This window comes from Hyaena hyaena, unplaced genomic scaffold (genome assembly GCF_003009895.1).
Source record: "Hyaena hyaena isolate Hyena2069 unplaced genomic scaffold, ASM300989v1 scaffold_304, whole genome shotgun sequence".
Taxonomy (NCBI): domain Eukaryota; kingdom Metazoa; phylum Chordata; class Mammalia; order Carnivora; family Hyaenidae; genus Hyaena; species Hyaena hyaena.
The window spans coordinates 1584059-1610903 of NW_024080937.1; the positions used below are offsets into that span (position 1 = coordinate 1584059).

A 26845-nucleotide genomic window follows, 5' to 3' on the forward strand; every position below is an offset into this window, starting at 1 on the left:
CATGCAGTGTGACAAGAAAAATGGATATGATCCCTGTTCTAAAAGAACTTACCATCCAGTAAGGAAGCCAGGTCAATAAATACTATGTTACAGTTTGACTCATGCAAGAAGCAAAGAGATGTGGAAGGGGCAGGGATAGTGGAGGAAAGAAAGTGATTCACAGATGGGAGGGGAATGCATCAGGAAGGTTTCATGGAATACATGACCCTAAAGCCTGAAGGAAGAATTGACCAAGCAGACAGGAAGATAAAAAATTCTAGTTAGAGGGAGAATAACATGTGAAAAGTTCCAAAGGTATCAGAATGCTGCTGATGGGGGAGAAGAATATAACTACATTCCTACAAGGGTTTTGGGAAGCCTTTCTGGAGAAGTTAGATTCTAAACTAAGGGGGTTAGACTTTGTCCTTACAAGTAGAGAAGAGTCAGTGAAGTTTAGTGAGTTGATATGAGGAACAGGTATTAGATTCACTTCTAAAATATTTTGTTTATTACACGCGCTGTATATGGCATACAGTCAAAGTTAAACAAATATCTGTTGAATGAATGAATGATCTGACCATGGTGTAAAGGAGAGACTGGAAGGGAAAGAGATTGAAGGCATAGCACTGGGGTATTTTGGAAGCTGTATATCCAGTCTAGAGTGGATGTAATTAAATGCCTAATGTATAATTACAGTGTTAAGGAAAAAGAAGGAAAGACTGACAGAGATGTGAAAAGATCAATGAAAACTGGATGGGGTGGAGAAAAGAGAGGAAATCCAGAAGAGTGCCTAGATTTTAACATGACTTAATGGCAAAATATTGGGAACATGTTTAACTCTAAACAAAAGGAGGAGGTGGTGGTTTAAGTCTGTCATCTATTTAAAAATAAGGGGTAAAAAAAGCGTCACTTTTAGGAACTTCTTTATAACCCATAACTGTTTTCTTTGTTCTGTTTTTAGGTTTGGAGATGTCTCTTTGCAGGAAAGTATTAATCAGGAAAATTTTGAACTTCTAAAAGAATATTATGCAATATTTATGGAAAAGATGCCTCCTGATTGTAAGTATGCCAGCTTTAGAAAACAACAATAATAATTTCTTGATTATAAATTTTTAGGACAGGTCAAACATAGAGACCAGTGGGAGAAAGACACATGGGGTAAGGATGGGAGAGCAACTTGAAGATTATCTGAGCCAAAAAGACTGATTGCCAAGGTGGCATGGCCGTCACCTGCCTCTCAGCCTTGATTGCGCTCTTGATGTCCTGCTGCTCATGCTGGGACATTAATTTTAGTGCCACTGGAAAATGCCAAAAATCTAAAATAAGGAACTTATAATTAGAAATCTCAAGTGAATCCACTAAAAAGCTTATAGAATTCTTAACCATGTAAAAGGGATTCATAAACATTTAACTTTCTGATTTATAATCTATGTCAGATATATCACACATACACAAGGAAAAGATCAGATAGAATACAACTTATACAGGTAATAAAAAGTGATATGAACTAAGGAACTAATTTATTGAATAGAGTTATTGGAATTTTTATGTGAAACTATTAACAAGGCATCCAAGCCTATAGAAATGTACCTTACACTTCAAGATGTTTTTTCATTGTTCAGTTCTGCAGTTCTTTTCCCCACAAAAGTAAGCACACAACATTTGAGCAACTCAAAACGAGAGAATCAAAAATGTAGTTGGAGTTCATCAATAAGTGACATAAATGTGTTATAATATTGAGATATTTATATAAAAAACTAGGTTTTAATAAAGTAGGAAATATTTTAATATTTTTAATCAAAAGCTATTATGAACATCTATCATCTAATCACTGGTGATTTGTTCACTGCTCTGTATTCTGATACTTAATCTGAGATACTTTCGGTAGAAGAGAGTTTAGGACTTTTCATAACCCAGTGAATCTTGCATAGTTCAAGTGTGGATAGTTAGAAAATTTCACCTGCAGTTTTTGTATTATTTTATTTCACATAAAATGGTATGCCAAAATGAAGTTAAATGCAGGGAGACTTTTTGGCAGCCAGCATACCTGTGAATTCTAAATTTAATTACTTGAAAAGTTAATAATATAAAGAATTTCATTAGTAACTAATGAAAAATGGTTTATTTTAACTTGGATGTTGGTAGATAATTTTTTTACAAGTTATCTAAAATTTGGAATTCTCAGCATTCTTGTTTTAGTGCCTATTTATTATTTTGAGAGAGCACAAGAGAACACAAGTGGGGGAGAGGCAGAGAAAAAGAAAGAGAGAGAAAGAAAGAGAGAGAATCCCAAGCAGGCTCCCCACTGTCAGTATAGAGCCTGACCTGGGGTTTGATCCCAGAACCGTGAGATCATGACCTGAGCTTAAATCAAGAGTCAGAAGGTTAACCTACTGAACCACCCAAGCACCCCTGGAATTCTCAGAATTCTTATAAACTTGTTTTCAGTTTCTATCAGTTCTTTCTTTTTTTTTTTTTTTTAATGTTTTTATTTATTTCTAGGAGAGAGACAGCGTGAGCAGGGGAGGGTCAGAGAGAGAGGGAGACACAGACTGAAATAGGCCCCAGGCTCTGAGCTGGCAGTCAGCACAGAGCCCGACGCAGGGCTCGAGCCCACAAACCGCGAGATCATGACCTAAGCGAAAGTCGGACGCTTAACCGACTAAGCCACCCAGGCGCCCCTCTATCAGTTCTTTCAAAGTGTGGTCACAGGACCAGCAGAATCAACATCATCTAGGGACCTGTTGGCAATGCAAATTCTCAAGTCTCTCTATAGATCTATTGGATTTTCCCTGTAATCTGTGTTTTAATAAACCTTTCAGGTGATTTCTAATCAATACTAATGTTTGTGAACAAATGATATGCCCTCATTACTCAAAATATATATTTAAAAGTATGTTTTTGGAAAGTCTGTAAAGGGCTTCAATACAATATGCAAGACAATTATGTTACCTTAAAAATATGTATAAGTCATTGTTGAAATATGTATAAGTCATGAGTAAATTATTGTCTGAGATATGAAAGTCAAAAAAACTCTGCATTCAAGTCATTGAAATTCTTCATAAGAACAGAAGTTTTAAAAGTTTGAAACATAATATCTCATATAGTAAGTTGCTAATTAAATATAACTAAGTGTGTTTAAAACTTGTAAATATATTTCGTCCTTGAAAACAGGGTAGATTGCATCAAACCAATTATATTGCAAGCTAGACAATTGTCTTAATGTAGTGAGTGTTTCCCGATATTTTGTTTCCTATTATGTCAACATATTTTTGAGACAACCCTGCCACAGATTTGGCACAGAATTCTGTGATATGGCTTTGGTTGTTTTCCATAACAGAAGTCCAAATCTGATCTATGCACTTATACTGACATTTGTAGGGTTGTTCCTTATGCAGGAAAGTTATAACTCAAAGCACATTTGAGTTATACTCCATTCAGGAAAGAAGCTGTAAAGCTTATTAACAGTGTGAATAAAGGATAGACTACTTGTAAAGGAGGAAAAGAATTACCATGCTGGATCATACCCATAATCTATTATTTTTCCTTTCACAGTAAAATTAGGAGATAATTCGTGTCAATGTTAAAAGGATAAGTTAATCCTCCAAACCATTACTTTAACTTAGTAATCCATTTTGAATGTGCTGTCCATTAATTAACCCTGTTTTTTATGATTTATGAATTAAATAGTTGAATTGTACATTATTCTACATGTTTTGAAAAAGAATTCCCTTTCTTCCCAAAATAATTTTTTTTAATCGTAAGGGATGTCTCCTACTTTTGTGACATTGGCATTGAATGAATAAATCCATTTCAACCGATGTGAGAAATACACATATATGATAGGAAACTATCCATTAAGTACAAGGAAAGAAGGATTAAAGAACCCTCAAAAAAAATGGAGAAATTGTTCAGATTGAGGGCCATCAAAGCCCTACATGACTGTAGTTAAATGAAAAGGATTTCATCCAGGAGAAGATAAACCAGAATAACAAATATGTTGATGAAGAAAAAAGAAAGATTAAAGAGAAGCTGTTGGGTTTGGTGGTTATGAGCATTGATGACATTCCATGGAGTCATTTACATAAAAACATGGAATGGAACCACATCAAAGGCATTTAACAAGAGAACTCATGTTGTACAAGCAGACAGTCAGAGAGAAAGCTACCCTCCTAGGAAGGTTTATAGTGAATACAAAGAATGAAAAATCTAAATTGAAAGCAATAGAATCAAGGAAGAGGTGTTTTGTCCTTTATTTCTCTTTAGTTTCTTTTTCCAAGAGAGATGAAAATTGTAAAGACGTGGAAATTATAATACAGTAGCAAGGAGCTAAGGATCTACTCTGGATTCTGCATAGAGGCTCTACAACGATAGGACCCCTGGAACTAGCCAGAAAGCCTTTGAGGGACCTGAAGAGAGCTGAAGATTATGCCTCCCATATAATACAGAGACAGAACATTACTCTGGAAAAGAGTAGTATTCTGGCTTTTCGAAAAAGAAATCTGCCGTGCCTTGCTGAAGCCCCTATAGCACCTGAAGAAATTCAATAAAAGGTCACAGATGATTCTTTAAGATTGGTGCTCTGAGTATATAAGGTTTGGAAAGAGGCCAAAGTATAGTTTAGGTCTTCTGGTCCACCACTGTCTGTCAGGTCTCCAGGCTCCTTTGGTAGTTTCAAAGGGAAAAGCTTTGAAAAGAGATTTTGTTCACAAGCACTTTACTAACTGTAAAAATCACATCAGTTGTGGCTTTCCCTGATATCCTGTAATTCTAACATAATTATGAAAACATGATTCTTTAACTATAATATTTTAAAATCTGTGCATGAGTGTCAAGCACTCTGATGTTTACTTTTGCTGAGCTAAGATTTAGTTAACAGGCTACAATTTATTTAGACCAAAATATTTTTGTGTCCTTTGAAATTATTTTTTCAGTTAACATTTTACATTTTTTAATATTTTGATTTATCTTATCTCTCATTTAAAAAATAACTCAGTCAGTTAGTTAAGCATCCAACTCTTGATTTCAGCTCAGGTCATGATCTCATGGTTCATGAGTTAGAGACTTGCATCGGGCCTTGTGCACGAAGCCTGTTTGGGATTCTCTCTCTCTCTGCTCCTCTCTCACTTTCCCTCTCCCCCTCACTCTCTCAGAAATAAACAAATCAACTTTAAAAAGTGGGGGGTACCTGGGTGTCTCAGTCAGTTAAGCATCCAGCTTCTGCTCAGATCATGAACTCACGGTTTGTGAGTTCGAGCCCCACATCGGGCTTACTGCTGTCAGCACAGAGGCTACTTCAGATCTTCTGTCTCCATGTCTCTCTGCCCTCCCCCACTCTCTTTCTCCATCAAAAATAAGTAAACGTTAAAAAATAAAATGAAATAAAAATATATCAATGGAACAAAACAGGCTCACTTAAGAATAGAATTAGAAAAGTATAATATTAAAACTCAAAATAATGTGAAATATATAAAAAGTAACAGGACTCTATTAGTACAAGAAAACCTACACATGAGAGGATTTCCCAGAAGCAGATGAAAAAGAAAGCTTAACTGTGAATAAATGTTGAATATCTAAAATCTAATTTTGTTAGGTCAGAAAATGGATCAACTGGCTCTTCATATCTAATAATTTGTCTCTAAAAAATATTGCCATACAGCAATTGAAAGTTCAGCAAGTTTTTTCAAACATAACGTAGAACTTTCTAGTAAATCAAGATAATTTTTCTAGAACAAATATATGGTAATAGTCCCCTGGGTAAAATTATTGGATTTTGTTTCTCTAAGAATGGAAAAAATAAATAAATAAATAAATAAATAAAACAGAACTATCAAGGTATCATTCATAATTGTACTTTATGTAATATAAACTTACAAATAGATATATCAGACTACTGCTAAGAAACAGAGAGCTAGTTACAACATTTATAACACATACTATCCTCTGGAAGAAAGCAGCCCTAGGACTTGCCAAACTTCTGTAGCTGATCACACTGTTGGACTTTCCATATGGTTCAACGCCAGAGAGTGTGGGAGACCTGTGGTTGGCACACATGCTAACAGATACCTTGTGTTACAAATGGATAAAATCACTGAAGAGCAGCAAATATATCAGTTCTTGGGATATCGTGCATATATCAGAGAAAAGAATTGTGCCATATTTGCTCTGTTTATTAATGAAAATTAAGGCTAGTTAAATGGATATTTCCTTCAGTTAGTAATTCTATTATGAGCTCTGGTCACAGTCCAGAAAATATGTGATAGAATCAATAGTGACAGCATCAACTATGTGTGCCTCATAGATGGGCAATGCTTCATAAACAAAATAAGGTGCATTTGAATATCAGTCTACTTACTGTTTATAATTGGAGCCCACATGTGTTGACACTTGCAACATGGCTCACGGCTTCCACAAGTTTAACCGTGCTGCCTTTACTCTCTCAGAACAAGCTACGGTGGGTGTTTCTGGCCTCTGCTTTTCAGAGCTTTCTATCCTTGGACTACCACCCATCCTGACCCTGGCTAACCAGACCTCAGCAGTTTCTGGAAATAACCTGAACTTATAAAATGAGAAATGAAATAAGGCATATATTGTTGTGAAAATCTGGTCTGGATCACTGGCGGAAGAACCAACCAGCACTCGGAGATCTTGGAATGGAGGAGGTTTATTTTACACTGGTGGGCTCAGAGGAGATCATTCTCCAGAGGGCTGAGCCCAGAGCATCAGTAGAGGGAGTAATTTATAGCCTGTTACTTCCGCATTCCTCATTAATGCATGAGACATGCTGTGTGGGAAGAAGAACCTGGAAGAGAGAGCCTTTGATCAGGAACAGGTATTTCCTTACCAGTCCTGCTGGCCATCTTATAACAGATTTTTCCCTATCAATATCTTAAAAAACATTAAAAAACATATGCACAGACATGCAGTTGCACACATACACACAAACACACACACTCACACTCATATACACACCCCACTAAAGGCCTTCTGATAAAGAGACTTTCTGATACAGGTTAAATATTTCCTAGGTTTTAAAGTAAATTTCTAAGGTATTAACTTTTCCTCCTCGTGTAATAATACTAGATCTCCTCTGAATGATTTATATTAACATATATGATATATAATTATATATATTATTATATATTGTATATGTACGAGATATATATATATATATATCGTAATATACTCATTCTGAACATTAGGACAGCCTTTCAACATTTCAGATCACTGACAGCAAAGGCTAAGGTTTTATTCTGTCAACTAAGGTTCAGCTATGGGTGACAAAAAATACCATAAGACCCTTCCCCCGTCACCTTTCTCCTTCCTCCCAATATATCTTTTATCTGTTTTCTGTCTATAAAATTTAAGTACGAGGTCAGGAAATACAAGAAGGATTAGCCTGCACACAGGGTCATGTCTGAATTAGACATGTTATGCTAGCCTAGGCAGTCCTTTGGTAAAACAAAAAAATAGAACCAAATCCTTAGTAGCCATATTAGTCCAAGCCCAGTCAGGAAACATATTTGAGGAATTTGCTATGGAGCATTGGTGATAGACATAAAAAAAAAAAAAATTGGAGAAATGAACCAGGGATCGACTTAGCCACCCTGAGTTTAGCAGTAGCAGGTGCTCAAGGGACCTAGGTCAGATGGAGTGTCACCAGAGCACAAAATCTAGGGCCACCCTGCTGAATCAAGGTTCTCGATGGGGATGGTCCCATAGAAGCTGGGACCAGAGACAGAAGAGTTGCCCCCTGGGCACTGGAGCCATGTGGAACCCACAGTCATATCCAGAAGCAGAAAGATCAGGGGTGAAATTTACTGGTCTCTGTCTCCCTGCTTCCTTTAACCTCACTCTTAATCATCATTGTCCAAACTGAACTGTGAGTCAGTAGGCAGCAAGCAGCCTGGGAACAAGGATTCTTGTGATAAAGAGCAGAAGGGGAAAAGGTACAGATAAATATGAGAGCAAATCAGCAGTTGACCAGCCCAGTCTACCTCTCAGTCATTCAGCACCTCTTTTTACTTTTTACCCATGGAAGAATAATTTCAAATGATCCATATCTGGATATGAGGTCAGCAATTTGTGTTTTACCAAGCTCTCCAGGTGGCTCTGCTGAACACTATGATTTGAAAACTATTCGGTTAGACTTGTAAAATCTTATAGATTAGTTATCAAATTGTAAACTTATGTTTTGTGTTTAGTTTATACTCTAGACCTGAGTATAAAAGAAAATGAAATTCCCAAAATATTGAAATGTTGTATCTTCTATTGCTTGTTGTTTAACCCACATTTATTGACCTAAGTGAAGTGTGTATAATGTGTACAGCTCAGATGTAATCATGATTTTGGTCAATGTGAGGTTACCTTGATTGATTATGCCACACTAAATTAATGTGTCTAAGTTTCCCAAGCACGAAGAATGATCTGACTAGCATAGATTTTTGGTGGTTTTAACAAACAGGAAGACATAAAATATAAGAAGATATAAGGTTCTTGAATTAACACATGAGTATCCTTCTGATAGGTACTATAAGTTACTACTATAATCAATTTACTACTAATAATTTCTGTCTTGCAGACATCAAATTTTGATACCATGTTCAAATACAGTTATACACATGAAAAATCCAGTTATTCATTCAGATATTTTACTTAGTTTGTTTCAAACATATGTGTATTTGAAAACATTCAGATAGCTGATGAATTTTTCACATATCATCCATATGTTTGTCATTACATAGACATTAAAGATGAGTACAAGGTGTTGGCAGTATAGGGGAAATTATTTTATTATTCAAGACTACCTTAAAATTGGAAATGTTTCAAAATGAACAGATAAAAGGGGAATTTAAAGATTACCAGCTGGCTCCAATTTTTTCTCTACCCATTTTTTTTGTTTTTGTTTTTGTTTTTGCTGAATCCACTCCAGTCAGCCTTTGCTCTATATAACTTTACTGAAACCATTTTTTTCAGGGTTTAGAGGCAGTGGTCAGTTCTCTGTTCTCATCCTATTTTATCTAGTAATAGATTTTATATGGTTATTTTTTCCATCTTTCATCCCTTGCTTCCAGGCCACTACACTTTTCTGTAACTGCTTCTACAGCCTGACTACTTTTCAACTGCCATTACCGATTCTTCATTATCTTTCTGACCTCCAAATGTCAAAGGGCTCCAGGATTTAGTCTACGGATGTCTTTGCTCTAGTTGAACACAGTCTCATTGCTTTAAATATCATCTATTAATTATCGACCTCCATTCCTACATCATCAGCCCATCTCTCTCTTCCTGGAACTCATATATCCTGCTCATCACCTCAAACTTTGTTCCTAACATGCCCTAAAAACTTACTTTTCTAGATTGCCTGGGTGGCTCAGTTGGTTAAGTGTCCAACTTTGGCTCAGGTCATGGTCTCGTGATCCATGAGTTCAAGCCCCGTGTTGGGCTCTGTGCTGATAGCTCCGAGCCTGGAGCCTGGAGACTGTGTCTCCTTCTCTCTCTGCCCCTTCCCCACTCATGTTCTCTCTCTCTCTCAAAAATAAATTAAAAAAAAATTCAAAAATGTTTAAATTGCGATCTCCCATGTCCTAGTTCCCTTCTCCATAACATCTACCTTCATCTAGTGTACATCACTTACCTTGTTTGGCTCTGTGTATAGATATATAATACTCATGAGCACCTTGCCCCTCAGGATATATTTTAAGAAATGCTGGTCTAGTCCAACTTTATTTGCCCTAAGGCTCTTGAGATCCAAGATAGATTGTGTTAAGTTCACACACCTAGCTAGTGGGAGAACAGGGACTAAGTTCCATATTTTCTGACTCCCAGTTAAGTGTTCTTTTCACTTTTATACTGCTGCTCTCCTGTTGCTGTAGTTCTTCTGATCATTTGAATTTAAAACTGCAGATTTAAAAATCATTTGCATATTTCCAGCAGCACCTTTATTTTCTGTGTATATTATCTACATGCTTATAATTACAAATGTATTTTCAACTCATTGAGGAAGAAACTCTCATGTACTTACTTCTTCAAGCTTTTAATGGTCTCTGATGTTAATAAAGATTGAGGATTTTTTTTTAACTTGATATATCTCTAGAAACACTTCTGTGGCTTTTTGAAAGGAAAAGCGATACAAAAAGTATTCAGTTTTAATTTTCTATGTGCAGGTAAAACCACAGACTTAGACTACTGGTGTCCAATAAATTGTGCACCAGACTGAGGCAACAAATATAAACAATACTGCAAATAACAGAGATAGACATGCATAGTCGCATACGCCTATACAGATGGCCACCTCCCTGTTTATCTCAGCATTGATCTCTGCATCTTCAATGTTACTTCAGGGTCCTCACAAATTAGATGCATCAATTTTTTGGTTAGCCCTATTCTGCTCTAATTTGTATAGGAAAAGTCTAAGATTAGTCTTTCAGTCATCCGTACATTTTTCTAAATTCTTTCCTTCTCACGGGGGCTTTCTTGTCTATAGACTAAGTAGACTAAGTTTTGCATTCCAAATTTTACCACTCATCGAAGATTGGCAAGACTCCCAGTAAACCAGCCTAGTAAGTCTTCATAAAATGGCATGAAGTCAAGAGATATGAATTCAATTGAAAGCTCACTTAGGTGAATCACTTGATGTTTTGAATGCCTCCATTTCATTATCAACTAAATGAGAATAATTAATATGTATATGCCAATACTTCAAAGTACATTCTACCATTATCTCACCAGAGAAAGGAAGTTAATATTTCCAGTGTCAGTTTCTGTGCTGAGAAGATGTCACACTGCACTTATGAATGTTACTGTGAGGGATAAGATCATGACTGTATGCACTTTGAGTTTCTCGCGAGAGTTATATTTCTCCTTTGCACTAACAAGCCAACTTATCGATCCAGTTAAAATTGATTATAAAGCTCTTCCTATAGTTTGAACCAATCAGCCCCTTTCTCCATTCAGTAGCCTCTTTTCCTGTGTCTTGTGTATATCTCTTCAAATAGCTATCTATATTAACCTTAATGAATTGTTTTCTTATAATCACTGTTTGTCTGATAATCTTTTTAAAAAGCATATATCTCTTTGTGAAATGCTGTGATAGGGATGAGGTCCTGAAATCATTAGGATAAGTTCATTGGCCCCACAGTGAAGAGTAAGGTGGATATTAAAACTCTTAGGACTCACTTTCCCTTTTGGAAATAAATATCACTTAAATTAACATGAATCTCCTAAGACTCCAGTTTCAGCCTAGTGTTACATCTAATAAAGAGCCCAATAATTAAAGGTAAATAGAATTTGGTTCCAACTTTTAATTAAACATCAAAGAGCAGATAACTAGCAACTTCATGATCATTCTTTTTTTTTTTTTTTGAGGTTTTAAAATTGTCTTTATTCTTTTTAAATCCTTTTTCCAACTCTCTAATTCACTCTATTGAGTATGTCACTCTTTCAAACATTCACTACTTACTATGTTGTTTTTCTCAGCCACAAGTGCAAAGTCTTTTGTTTCATTCTAATCTACCTTTTCTTGTACCCTAATTTCCTCATACTTCCAATTTTGCAAAACAAAAGTCAGAACTCATCTTTGAATTCAGAGAAGGTGGAAAAACTCAAGACTCAAAGATCAAATTATCTTCATCAGGGGATCAGAAAAGATAAGTCTGGCGACATGGATACTTTAATATATTCTGCTGCAATCAATAAACCATAACTATATGAGAATCCTAGGTTATTAAACTACAGCTCACTTCAAGTGAAAAAAGGAGCTATATGAATGGAATGAAATGTATACCTTGTATTTTTATTACCTCTTTCCTTTTCATATTCGAGCCTCCCAAAGAAACTTTATCTCCATAATCTTCTTCATCTATTTTATTTCACTTATACCTTTCTTAATAACTCAGGAGTTCTCTATTTTATTCCATATAGTATGAAATATTCAAGATCTCATTCTTACTTGCCTACAAGAGCCTAAAGAAGTAGAGCAGAGACCTTGGCTATTGGGAAAAAGCCCTGTCTTAACTGTCTTCTCCTGCTTTGTTTTGGCTATCATTCTAGCAATTAGGGAGTCTGTTCCTTCCATGTTATCAGAAAGTGGAGCATGGAAGTACTGAAGTGTTCATTTTTGGAGATGGCCTCATTATGCATCTGCCTCTGTGCTGCCATTTGGCCTTGGCATATTTCACTGGCAGTCTGGCTCTTACATGGGTAGGGAGGGGGGCACTGGAATTACCTCAAAAGCTGCTTCCCTTTCTGACCTAAGCTTTGAGAAGTCTATACTTGCTTTGGTTTTCAGACATTTTGTGTGTAATGCATGCTCTCAAAAGGACTTTTCTTGCTGTTGTTCTGTCAAAGTAAAATGCAGGGACTTGGGAGTTGCCTTGGGAGAAAGGAAAAGTGGCTATTCAACTGTCTTCAGCACTCAGGACCTAGGACACTTACTAGAATGTAGACACAAATATTCCAGGCAGTGCAGCTGGGCTCGCAAGATGACTGAGCTGGGGGATCTGTGTCAACCTCATTCCCATACTCAAGTTTTCCTCTGTCTGTGCATAAAGCTATCTCAAGTATCTGAGGAATTTAGGTTTTTGAGAATCATCTACCTGCAAACCATCTCCCAAGCCTTTGAAACGATTTGAATCTATTTGGAGATTCAGAAATAAAATCGAGTGTTTTCTCAAGAAAAATGAAAATAGGAAAAAGAATTAATATGTTATAATTCTACTCTCCTCCCTGCACACCAAGTCCCATGGCCTTCAGTGTATGACAGTGAGCAAATTTCCTAAAGAATTTTTAGCACAATTACTTTTAAAGTTTGTCTTTTCATTTGATATAGGTGATGCAGCTGTGAAATTCACTTAAAAGGAAGCAATGAAAGTGTATGGGTCAAATATATTATTCAGCTCTGTTCAGGTGGGGCGTTTGATATTTGATTTCTTGTATTGCTTTTTTCATAAATTGTTAACTTGGAAATACAATTTAAATAAAGCCAGTTTCACTGGGGCTTTTTTAAAAAAATATTTTTAAGATTTTACAGCATCCAAAAGAACATAATTTCCAATTTTAAGACATATCAGTGGCTTTCACCTATCTGAATTTGTTTGCTTGCTAGTGCATTTGACTATAATTATTTCAGAATTAATAATAGAGAAGACTTGATATCACAGGATATAGTACTAACCAGGGTGGACTGTGAAAGTATTGTTCTTTATATGTTCATTTTTTTCAGCTTATTCATTTATTTTTGAGAGGGAGAAAGAGATAGAGAGAGCAAGAGAGAGTACAGGGGAGGAGTAAAGAGAGAAGGGGAGAGAGAGAATCCCAAGCAGGCTACATGCTGTCAGTGCAGAGCCCAACCCGGGGCTCAATCTCACAAACCATGATATCATGACCTGAGCAGAAATCAAGAGTCAGAAGCCTAACTGAGTGAGCCACCCAGGTGCCCCGTATGTTTATTTTCAACACTTAAAGATACAGGCCCTTAAAAGTTTATTTTTTCTTGGTAGCCGTTCTGGTTATTTATTACTAGGTGACAGATTATTCCAAGTTTACTGATATAAAATCAGAATAATTTTATTTATGCTCACAGATTCTGTGGGTTAGGTACTCAGACAGAGAAGGTAAAGATGGTTTATCTCTACTTCATGATATCTGGGACCTCCACTGGAAAGAAGATTGACAAGGAGCGGGGTGGTCCCTTAACTGACTGGGAGCTGGAGTCCTCAGCAAACTTCTGCACTCACATTCTGGCACCTGGGCCATGAGGACCTAAGGACTGGATTTGGGTGAAACTGTTGACTGAAGAACCTAAGTAGGAGCCTCCATGTGGTTGGGCTTCTTCCAGCATAGTGCCTGCATTCTTAGAGGGATCATCTCCAAAGAGGGAATACAGACAGCAGACTTCCAAGAGAATAAGACAAGAGCTGCATTGGCATTTAGAACCTGACCCCCAAAGTGATGTAGCATCACTTCTGCCATACTCTGTTAGTCAAGACAGTGACAAGCCTACTAGTGTTCCAATGGAAAATACAGAGACTCCATCTCTCAATAGAAGGAGTGTCTAAGAATGTGGAGCCATATCTTAAAACCACTGTAGAAGTGATTTATATGGTGCTTTCGAGAGACATTCTAATTTAGTCATCATTTTCTCATCTCTAAGGCAACAATACACACTTCCAATATGGCTGCTCAATGTTAAAAATGCCTATATAACCATGTATTTTACCTTAGAATGTTTTTGATTGCAAGTGACAGAAACCCTGACTCAGACTGGCTTGAACAATAAAGAAAATTCATGAACAAAACTGAAAATTCCAATGGTCAAGCAGACAACCCTTCAAGGGAAGGTTGCTACAATGGCTTAGCAGTATTGAAAAGACTTTTTCCCATAGTAATTCATCACCTAGCCACTCTTAGTGTTGACTTTATCTTATATCTGGTCCATCTTAAATGATGACTGACATGAGTAATTATCCCCATGTTCACCTCATGTTCAACCAAACAGATAAAGAGCACTTTTCTTCTCTCTTCCACATTTGAGTCATCAGTTTCACTCAGCTGGGGCAGGATAAGTCACTTGCATACCCTTGAAATAATTGCTGAGGTCACTGTCAAGTTCTTATTGGCTTAGTTTCAGATGCCCATTCCTGAAGTGGTCCTGATTTCAAGGGGAATGGGATTATATCAGTTGACTTCAGAGTGGGAGTATGATTGATCCCATGTAAATTTTGTGCCATCTGTGAAGTGGTACATGGGTGGAATAGGTGCTGGGAATTCAGCTTTAATTTCCATTTCATCTTGGAACACACCCTGGTAACATAAAGTCATCTGATTGTGAGGTGATGAAGCTATTGCCTTGGCCTCATTAACATCACAGCTCAATCAGATGAAAGCTTACAGTCTCATTCCTGTTCACCTGTCAGCACCACCCCCACCGACCGTCTTTGATTCAGGTCAGTGTCATATTCAGAACTCTTAGTGAAGAAACCCCATTTGACAGAATAAGGAGGATACTGGTATAAAAAGTGACTCCAGTTTTGGCTCTTAGGTTCCATGGGGGAGTGGTAACAGAATAGTCACAGGGGTTGTGAAGGTTTCTGATTCTGATCTTTGTGTGTACCTCGATATATTAAAAGAATATTTCCTATTTTGGATAAATTCTGACTTTTGCCTGAGAAAGTAGGCTTCCTATCTGAGACTGAATGCTTTCCTAAGAGCTATTAATGTCTTCCTCTGTTTTTCAGGGTTGACACAGAATCTAACAATGTAGCCGCTTCTGCCAATACTTTTATTAATTGTTGCCTACTTCAAGTTGATGAAGCATGACAGGGTTATTGTCCTCATTTTGCAGTAGAGAAAATAAGGACAGAGGGTTAAGCAACTCACCTAAGACCACATTCAAAACAGGAATGGTGTTGGCATTAGAAATCCCCTTCCGGGAAGCTTGGCTCCATGCTTTCCTTTAAAAAAATTATGAAAGTTTCCAACAAACAAACAAAAAAGAATAGATCATAAGATAACAAACACTAAAGAACCCATTTCTCAGCCTCAGAATTTTTTTTTTTTAAGAAACACTTACACATAGAATGAAAGCCCCCTTTCCACACCTTCCAGTTCTAATCTCTCACCTCTCTTTCTCTGAGAAAAGTAACACCCTGAATTTGGTAGTATACATTCACAAATACACTTTTACTGCATATGTATTATCCATAAAAAAAATGGTAGTTTTGCATCTTTAACGTTATATTATTGCTGTTATTTTGGATGAGTCCTATGATGTTTATTGTTTTGCTCAACATAGTTTTTACTCTATATTCATGCTGATATATACATGTATAATATAGCATGTTTATTGATTTTACCCATCATATAATATTTCATGAATATATAACAATTTATCCATTCTCTTTATAGTGAAGTGTTTTTTCTTACTATTGTTGAATATTATAAACAATAGTGCAATGAACATTTTTATACCTTTCACCTGATTTCTTTCTTGAATCCTACTTGAAATAAGAGTACTCTTATTGAGATAAGTACGAAGATTCAATTATCCTGTTTAAATTATGTGCTAGAGTAATGCAGGAGTGAGTAGCAAAAAGCAAGACTTACTGACTATATTCACATTTGGAGAGATTTAAATTTAAGTTTAAAAACCAATCCATATTCCACATATACCAGGATTTTCAGTTGATTTATCAGGATCTGTCATTGTATCTTGAAATCTCACTTATTAATCCACAATCTAGTCATTACTAATAACACTTCTTTCCAGAACCAGACTTGAATTTCTGTGACCTGTAGAATTTTTGTCAGATTGAGGAAAATACTGGCAGCACACAAAGTGTTGAATTGGTAGAGATGTGCTCTGAATAAAGCCAGCTTTATCATTACAGAAATAGAAAGAGTGGCTTGAAATTTTTAAGAACATCAAAATGATTTCCTTCTGAAAAAGCATGCCCTGGAGAGAAGGGTTGAAATTTCTATGGGACATCATGTCTGTCTTAAAGCGTTATCTTTATGGGGTAGAAATAGGCAAAGGATGGCCATTTTTTTGACTTATGTTTAGGATCATTATTGTCTGTTTTACATGACTGATTAAAAATTCTTCATGTCAACGGTGAAACAAAATTATTTTGAAAAATCACTATATTTACTCTGGATTCTCAGAATTCTGAAGAAGCTGGTTCATAGTGTTGGTACTAGAACTGCCTTTTAGTACCATCAGCTAATTCTGAAGACACTAGCACAGATTTGGACAAAATTGCCAGCACAGGAATTTAGAGACTAGGATTTTTTTTACTTCCTCTGACTAGGAAACTTGGGAACGTTACCTTAGCATCCTGGTCCTAGGGTTGCCCTAAGTCAGTAATTTGCATTTTTTTAATGTTGATTCCAGGCTGTTATATCAGTTTCAAGGTTTGGGACAATAAAAGTAATAATAATAATCACATGAAATAGTGGAGAATATATTCAAAGAACAGTGTATGTACTAAGGGTAAATATTATATCATAACTTGTTTGTTACAGAAGGGTGTGTGTGTTTGTGTGTGTGTGTTTGAGAGCATCATGCTGTGGGGCATTACTTAAGGTAAAATTCTTCTTCTGTATTCCTTTCAAAAAACGACCAAAAGCCATTTATATGGGGTGAATTCAGAAAGTATCTCAGGGACCTGTCCAATATGGTTATGTCCCTATTTAGAACTCCTTAGTTGCTCCCATTTTTTAGGATGAAACCCAAATTTCCCAGCATAACACATAAGACCTTTCATAATATCTGCGTCTGGGAAATGCAGGGCATGGTGAATATAAGTTTCTTGCTTTGATGGTAGTGCATCGTGTCTCCACATTTCTGCTGACGTTTTCCCCTGGGCCTCAAATGCTTTCTGTAACCACAAGGCATTACCTTTGCTAGAAAGTCTTCCATACCCAAGTATTCTTATGAAATTAGCACCCCTTCCCTTGGGTTTCTATTTTTTTTCTATTATTTTTACTGACGTAATGCCATAGCCCACAGTACATTTAACTGCAGTTAAAAATGTTTTAAAATCTATCTTGCCCTATTCAACTGTGAAGACTTTGAGGTCAGCTCTTTGTATCTTAAGAATTTAGGTTCTTTCCTTTTCTTATGCATATATTGTGTTCTCCCTTTCTCTTCAAATAACTTTATTCTTTAGAAACAGTACATATATTCGTTTTAAATGTCTCAAATGACATGGAAAGGCAGTTGAAAATAAACCCTAAATCCTACAGCCTAACAAAGACCACTGTTAATATCCAAACTGATGTCTCGTTCTACCTTCATATATGTATAGAGAGACATAAGCATACACATGCACGCATACACATACGGTATTATATGAATAAATTCATCCATTGATCTGACCAATTTTTCCTTTCAACAATGTCAAGGACACTTTCTCTGTTAATGATATACCTGTGCATAATTTTAAATGCCTACTTATAATTTTAATTCATTAAGGACAACAATGGTAGACCTGACTTCTTGTTCCTTGTATGCTCTAAGTATCAATTAAAAAGTAGCATTATTGTCCTTATATTCTTTGGTCGGCTGTAGTCTTGAGATCGTTGTGTAACTCTCTTTAAGAATTCTGCATTAATCCTCCTTCCCTTTATCCTTGACCTGCATCCTCTTACAATTTCTGCGTATCAGAGAGTCTCCTACCTAGTAATGTGATGCTAACCTTGTTTTTCTTAAGAGAATCATCTATAGTTACATAGTAAGAGTTTGACTTCTGATGGGCTTTCCATTTAGAAACTAAAACAGTGGAATCATACATATATTTTATCTGAATATTTTTAATCTCACCTCCCTAACATACGGTACACATCTCGATTGTACCTGATCTTCCCCTGTTCCGTGGTTACAAAATTCAAGGTAATATGTAATTGTTTTTAATGGGTATATTTATTTTACAAACCACTTTCACTCTTTGGTAGATATAGCTCACTAGTCAGTTATTAGGATACTTCCTCTAATCTCTAGAGCTAAAGTCAAGAACTACTCAGATGTATTATTTTAATAAAATGAAACATTTGTACAGTTTTGGAAAGGACGAAGTCTCATTATGATTATAGCTTGTTTGTGTCATGTGTGTGTTTGTGTGTATCATTGTGTGTATGTGTGTATATAGATGTGTATTTGTGTGCATGTGTGTTTGTGCACACATGTGTGATTGTGTGTGTGTGTGTGTGTATGAGAGAGAGAGGGAAAGAGAGTGCTCTGCTTCAGGAATACTTTAATTTTCTTCTTCACTGTTACTGGAGAGCCTAAACACAGTGCATTTTGTTATTATGGATTTTCTTCTATTTTTAACCTCTGTGAAAACTCTCAGGAATTTTTCATCCCTCAGTTTGTGGATTCAATAGTAGAGCACATTTTCATACTGTACAGCATGAATCCAACAACTCTTAGAAAGTCTTTTTGTTCCCATCTCTATATTCTGATCTCGAACCCCATCTCACCAAGTCTCAGAGACATTGTGTCACAATGTACATTGCCTTAGGTTTTAATATAAATTGCATGCCATTTATTACCTACACTCTAGTTATTAGTATGTAGAGATCGGAGCAATCAGTCATTTCCTGTTCCCTACCTAATTATCTCATATAATTAACTATCACCTCTCATGTTGTTCCTCTTCCCATGCCGTGCCTGTGCTCCTTCATAGCAGTTGTTCCCAACCAGGATGGATTTTGCCCTCAGGGAGCATTTGGCAATGTCTGGAGACATTTTTACTTGTCACAGGAAGGGTACTACTGGCTTCTAAATGGTAGAGATCAGGGATGCTGCCTAATATCCTACATTGCAGAATATAGGCCCATTCCTCACAATGAAATTCTTTCCAGTCCAAAATGTTAATAGTGCTGAGGTTAAGGAATCTTGCTATGGAAACTGAATTCATGTACTTTTTATTTGAACTTTCAGATTTCTTCTACCCCTGAGGTTCTGAGTTTAACATATCCTCTTGATTCAGACTAGCTACTTAGCAGCAAAAAGTGATTATAAGATATTAAGGTATAAAATTTTATCGCATATCTTATCCAAATCATGCTTTAGTTGAAGTGAGGCAGCAACCGTCATCAAAAATGTTTCCCTTATGAGCAAAACTATAGTACATGAAAATTGACATCACCACAATAGCATGGAATAGGCAGTGAAGGAAACTGAGGCATATTTCTAAGTAAAGAATAAAGCTGGCGGGATTAATAAATATGATTATCCTCGGATACTCTCTGCTCTGAATGTTATTTTGTTGTTATGGAAGATCTATTTGCACTTGCATTGAGCAGATCTCCATAGACACCTTAACACTATCTCCCTTATTTTCTCCTCTTTTTTTCCCTCAGATATTTCACATTTTCAAGAACAAAATGATTTAAAAGGATTACTAGAGAATCTCCATCAAAATATCCAAGCCAAAAAAAGGAAGAACGTAGAAATCATGTGGCTGGCTGCAACGGTAAGCACTCTCCAGCCAGATCTTATTCCCTGTCACCGTGATGAGCAGTAAGCATCATCGGGTATCTGCATAGGGTTCAACCTCTGTACTTTGGGGTACCGGATGTCATCCTCCATCACCTCAGGGATTAGGCATGTTCAATGCTGTTGGTAGTTCTATCAGTATACTCAAACAAGAGATGGAAGAAGATGCACTCAACGGGAAAGAATTTCACTTATTGGCTTTTCTTGTACATCCTGGATGTTGTTTGACACTTTGAAGTTAAAGTGAAGTATTTGTGATTTTCTTCATATTATATGTTGCAATGTCGATCACCCATATCAATCAGGATTTTGAAGTGCTACTGTAGAGGCATATGGTTTCAATAGAATGTGGTTATCAGATCTCTGACTAGAAGGCTCAGTAAGGCTCCTGGACACATTGTTCAATTAATGAGCTTGTAAATTTGTTTGTTAAGTTAGATATTCACATAAAATTTATTACTGATGGATTGCTCTTGGGGTAATGAGCTATATTTTCTATGGTTCTTTCTCATTTAATGGTACCCTCAGGGTAGAAGTTCTGCCTGATTTCCTACCCCAGGTTTCTACTAGAGTGAGAGAGAGAGAATAATGCCTGTATTTTTTAAACTCTTGTCTGGCAACCATTCAGGCACAGCTCACATGAACTTATGAATTTTGTTAAGCATTCACACCCAAAGATCCTTTCCTAATGAGAGAATCAGAAAAGGGACACTTTGGAGACATTTATGATAAGTGCCATATTTGTAGGTACTGCACACGGTGGCTTGTGTAATTTGGAGCTCAATAACTAACCTTCTAGCATAACTCCATTCATTCTGTATCAGTGGCATTTAAAACAAAGCCTTGTCCCTACTGCCAGTGTTCAATTATAATCCAATATTACTTACTCTCTTCTGGGAAAAAGGAATGGATAATTTACCATGAGTCTATATAAAATAATTTACCAAGAGCAAGGCAGAGGAAATCTGCGTTTGCTTCCCTTTATGCCCTCTGGGAGCCCCAGGGAAGAACATCAAAGGTAACAATATGAAACATTGCTTTCAGGCGGCTCATTTACACTGGTCCCATTTAGCACCATACTGCATTACAGGAAGGTTGTTTTTAATAGCTTCCCCCTCCCCCCGGTGTGGCTGCTCTTTATATCTTCAAAGACTGCTATGGTTGTTAATTCTCCCAAAAATTTCACAAAGGTAGGTCGTGTGCTATTTTTGCTATTTTACTAATAATGTGATAACAGGAAGGTAATTTGATCATATATCAATGCTTTCTGACAACTTAGGAACATATACATATGTCATTATACACATATCATGAAGTTATGTAAATTGATAAATGAAGGATGTACATGTGCAAACACAAGTGTATATTTTCTCTTAGTACCTGCAGTTATACCATTTGAATATATTAAAAAGGTTTTCCCATAAATCTCATTCATTCCTGAGATTCTTTTTTGAAACTTAAATACTGAACAAATATAGCTCACTCACAACTTAACCATTGAATGCATGTCTGCCTTGATAAATACAGGGCAACCAAGTATGCAAATTTGGCATTATGTAGGAACACTGACTTAATTATTACAGCACCTCTGTAGGCTGATACCTCAGTATCAATATCCTCTTTTTAAATCAAAGACTTTGATACTACTTTTAAAATGAAGAAATGTAGGGTCACCTGGGTGGCTCAGTCTGTTGAGTGTTTGACTTTGCCTCAGGTCATGATCTTACAGTTTGTGGGCTTAAGCTCCATGTCAGGGTCTGTGCTGACAGCTAGCTCAGAGCCTGGTGCCTGCTTCAGATTCTGCGTCTCCCTTTCTCTGCCCCTCCTGTGTTCACACTGTCTCTCTGTCTCTCAAAAATAAATAAATGCAATTAAAAACATTTTTTTAATGTTTGTTGATTTTTGAGAGACAGAGACAGAGCATAAGTGACGGAGGAGCAAAGAGAAAGGGAAACACAGAATCCAAAGACAGGCTCCAGGCTCTGAGCTAACTGGCAGTACAGAGCCCAACGCAGGGCTCGAACCCACAAACTGTGAGATCATGACCTGAGCCGAAGTCGGACGCTTAACCGACTGAGCCACCCAGGTGCCCCAATAAAAGCATTTTTAATGAAATGTGGAAATTTCCTTTGACATTTTCTAAAAAGCTTTTATTTCTGCCTCTATTTCATTTTCTTCTCTTTTAAAATCTATTAATTAAATATTGCTCTGTTAGGGGCGCCTGGGTGGCTTAGTCGGTTAAGCGTCCGACTTTCGCTTAGGTCATGATCTCATGGTTCGTGGGTTCGAGCCCCGCGTCGGGCTCTGTGCTGACTGCCAGCTCAGAGCCTGGAGCCTGTTTCAGAGTCTGTGTCTCCCTCTCTCTCTGACCCTCCCCTGCTCGCGCTGTCTCTCTCTCTCTCCTAGAAATAAATAAAACATTTAAAAAAAAATATTGCTCTGTTAATATTTTACATTCTCATTGAAAAAAATAAAAAGCTATTTGGTTTTATCTTGATTGAATTTTAAAAAATAAAAAATGAGAATTTAAAGAGACCAAGTGCCACTCAAGTGTTGAATTAAATTCAGGGTCCCCTGGGTGCTCAGTCAGTTAAGTGCCCGGCTGCAGCTCAGGTCATGATCTTACAGTTCCAAGTTCCATCCTTACATCCCTACATCAGGCTATGTGCTTACCAGTGCTTTTGATCCTCTGTCCCCCTCTCTCTGCCCCTCCCCTGCTCTCTCTCTCTCTCTCTCTCTCTCAAAAAATAAACATTTCAATTAAGTTCATATAGTTCGAAGGAGTTTTAGAAATAAGGAAACCAAGGCCTAACCAGCCCACTCTGATTTAATTGACCCTGCCTCCTCTTGATTTTAAATTTAGAAATCAAATATCTTTAGTAGGATAGTTGAATATAGTAGAGGCAACACATTAAACATTTTTTAAAAACATTTTTAATGTTTAGTTTTGAGAGAGACGGAGTATGAATGGGGGAGGGCCAGAGAGAGGGAGACACAGAACCCGAAGCAAGCGCCAGGCTCCAAGCTGTCAGCATAGAGCCCGAGCGAGGCAGAGCTTGAACTCACTAAGAAGGGTGCTTAAGTGACTGAGCCACCCATCCACTCCAGTAGAGGCAACATATTTTGAAGAATATTCTTTCTTTTAAAAATCATATCTCATAAGCGGCATTAAGGTCTATATTTCGTTACTATGAGTATTGTCAAGTCTTTGTTTTATATTTAAAATTTTGAAATATTTTTATTTGAAAAGATTAGAGTTTTACAGATGAAGAAAAGATTTTATGGTGAAATCATGCTCTCATATTTTTCTAGTTGCTTATATTTGAAATAGTGAGAAGTACCCCAAAGTTCTAATAAGGACTTGTAAATCCTAGTGTTTGTATCAAAATCATAATTAAAACATGGTAAAAATCCTTGATAAACTATTATACCTTTTCCACAAAGCAGATAACTGTTAAGGCAGATATCTGCTGTTAATTATTCTTAAATTAATCTTCCTTAAGTTATCTGATGGCAGATAATAAACCAGAACTGTATCATATCACAATAGATTTATTTTAAGTACATGTTGATTGATACTGTTGATACTAATATAGAGTACTGGCATCTCATATCAGAGCCATACCATGGGACAGGGAAGAGAAAGAAACAGAATGGTTTACTTGCTAACCACAAGGCAATGAGACAAGACATTACTGCTGCTCAGAGGTTTTTGTCTTGACTTACATCGGAATAACGAAAGAAAGCATTTACAAAAAGGAACAGAATCGGACAGAAATGAAAGGTTTGGACCTTGGCATTAGGTAAACCCACGTTAGCATCCTGGCTCTGCTCAGTTATGCGCAAGTTATTTAACCTAGCTAAACCTCAATTTCTTCATCTGTAAAATAAGAATGATTAAATCTTACTCCAGGATTCATGTGCAGTTATTAAAAAGCAAATCTAGACATGGCTGGGTGGCTCAGTCTGTTGGGTGTCCGACTTCAGCTCAGGCCATGATCTCACAGTTGGTGGGTTCGAGCCCCATGTTGGGCTCTGTGCTGTCAGCTCGGAGCCTAGAACCTACTTTGGACTCTGTTTCCCTCTCCCTGCCCCTCCCCTACTCGAGCTCTGTCTCTCTCTCTCTCTCTCTCTCTCTCTCTCTCTCTCTCTCAAAAATAAACAAACATTATAAAAAGTAAATAAATTTTAAGAAATAAGAAAGCAAATCTATATGAAATTCATTAGCCTCATACCTGGCACAGTAGATGAGTGATTTACAGTGACCATTTTGGTGTCTTTATTCTTTCTAGATGCATTAATGAGTGGTTAGTGGTTCACATATCTGCTGCTCTGGTGCCATGTGGATATTCGAAATCTCATAACATAAAACCAAAACTAGCAAAGTTTTCTTAAATATAAATTAAGAAGATGTTAGCTACTTAGGATTCAAATCAAGTACCTGATCCAGGAAATATAGTTTTATTTTCCCTTCACAATTAAGGTGTTGCTCTTAAGCTGTGACTATTACTGTCATCCACTACAGCTCAGGTCCCCTCTCAGGAGGCTTTGCTGCCTCTGCTGGATATTTACCATCTCATATGGCTTCAACAGCCTCACATGTCACACACCACATACAAAGAGCTAAATAAATTCAATCTGTTCCACTAGCTTTTGAAATGAAAAGATAATGTTTTTCATTCACTAGGGCAGATTGAACCAATTGACTGTCATAAATTAACATAAATTTGGTGTGTTTAGATAAGAAGTGTTTAGAGGAGTCCGACACTTTAGAGCAATCTACAAATGAACAAAAAGCTATTCGTATGTCTGCATTACAGATTTGTCGCAAACTAAATGGAATTCGTTTCACCTGTTGCAAAAGTGCCAAAGACAGGACATCCATGTCGGTGACTCTTGAACAGTGCTCCATCTTGAGAGACGAGCACCAGCTGCACAAGGACTTCTTTATCCGAGCACTGGATTGCATGAGAAGGTATCCCACATGTCTTCAACTTTCTTTTAAGGTCATTTTAAAGTTTTGGGGCTTTTTTCCAAATGCATATTTTACTAGAGGACTAAATATTTAGTAACTTCACTGCATTTCCATGGTTCATAGCTCACAGCATAAAAGATAAAATAATGTTAAGTATTCCCGCTACTGATTTTAGGCAATAAAATAGAACGTGGCTAGATTTTGATAATAGCTTCTTAGCTCATTTAGATCCAAGTTTTAAAAGGCTCTGGTCCCTTCATATATAGCACTTGAAGAATGATTTCTTTATATACTAGTAATGGTGAATATGCACAAAATAAAACTAAGTCTTTATCCAAGCAAAATCTTTCCTAATTTATCCAACTAACAGGGGATCTTCCCAAAGTCTGGTAGGGTCTCCAGGTCAGTCACCTGCTTCCTAAAATTATTGTCACATCACTCATCGGAAGGATGGGACGGCACCAATACTTTCAAAATAGAGAATTAATATTGTTACTCTGCCGACATTTAAAATGCTCTGCCTGAAGTCATGTTTCTTGATTCATTTCCACAGTAATTAAATCTAAAGCCTAAGCCATAATGGGAAGGAAAAAGTGCCTCATTCACAATGTCTGTCAGCAAGGACACACGTTAATTAAAAAGTTAAGCGAAATTGTCTCTTTGCTGCAAAGACCGACTCAGAAGCACACCCGACAGCACGGCACAGGTGCTCTGTCCCCAGAAAGGAGTGTCCCGTGATGCTCCAGAGAAACCTGCTACTTATCTGGCATATCATTAGCTTCTACTTTTTTTTTTTTTCCCTAACCACTGCAGCCTTTCAGTGGGGACGTGGACGCTTGCCTCTGCTCGTCCTGTGCCTGCATGTTTTCCTCACTAATGAGAGGTTTCTGAAGCCCTCTCTGTTCCCCCATTTCGTGTCTCTTGGCATTTTCATTGTTCAGTGGAGTTCTACCATAATTGTTTGACAAATGTATGAGTATGTCTTAGAAGCCTGACATGAACATCTGAGCCATATAAAGCACATTTGATTGATATAGAAAAACTTCTTTTAAAAATAATCTCTCACTGATGAGAAGAATTCAGAATCTGAATCTGAAATCCTCCAATGTGCATAAAAAGAGCACAAATTGTCACTACGGATGGAACAAGGTACTAGGTGGGGGGAGCAGGAACACATGGCCAGATATACCAACGGACTACAATGATTCAACAAACAGGAATTTTCTGGAAGGTGCAATTGTTTTTATTTAAAGGCAGAGGGAAAAGAGGACCCCTAAATTAGAAAGATAATTCCTTAAAATTGGTAAATAAAAGATGTATTTGTCATATACATGTTAAACTATAAAACTACGTAGTGTGGTATTGCATAAAGGTTGTACAGAATCAACATTATATATGTAACATACTTGTTCACAGCATAACATTTATGGGGGGTTCATTTTTGAATTGTTAAAGTAAAGTGGAAAAATTTTAATCTAAAAACACTGAAGATCTTAACTTCCATATCATTACTTCTCTGAAGGATCTATCTATATATTTTTTAATATAAATTTCAAATCTGTCAACTCTATTATTTGGTTTTGTGAATACATGAGGGCTGTGTGAGGCTAGGAGGGCTTGTGTGTGTGTGTGTGTGTGTATCTATGTTTAAGGGAAACGAGCTATATTCTTTTCTTTAATTACTACTATCATTTCCTTCTTTGGGTATTCTATATTACAATCTAAGCCCATTGGTTTATGAGTTCTGCAAAATAGCAAAGTAAATGAGAGCATGGAGCTTGGGAGCCAGTGATGCAAGTTTGAATGCAGCCTATATGCCACTTACTAACAATGAGAAAGTTAATGTCTTACTGCCTCTAATGCCTTAGGGAAATTATTCAACCTCTTGTTGC

General features: G+C 36.8%; 1 protein-coding gene across 2 annotated transcripts in view; it reads left to right on the top strand.

Annotated features, from left to right (window-relative positions):
* INPP4B (inositol polyphosphate-4-phosphatase type II B) overlaps window positions 1-26845 on the top strand; it is a 367571-nt gene that overhangs the window by 292230 nt on the left and 48496 nt on the right. For both annotated transcript variants that reach the window (XM_039248219.1, XM_039248218.1), the window contains exons 19-21: window positions 941-1038; window positions 19843-19955; window positions 24799-24953. In XM_039248219.1, coding sequence (XP_039104150.1) covers window positions 941-1038; window positions 19843-19955; window positions 24799-24953 — 366 coding nt within the window. The remainder of the gene's footprint in view (window positions 1-940; window positions 1039-19842; window positions 19956-24798; window positions 24954-26845) is intronic.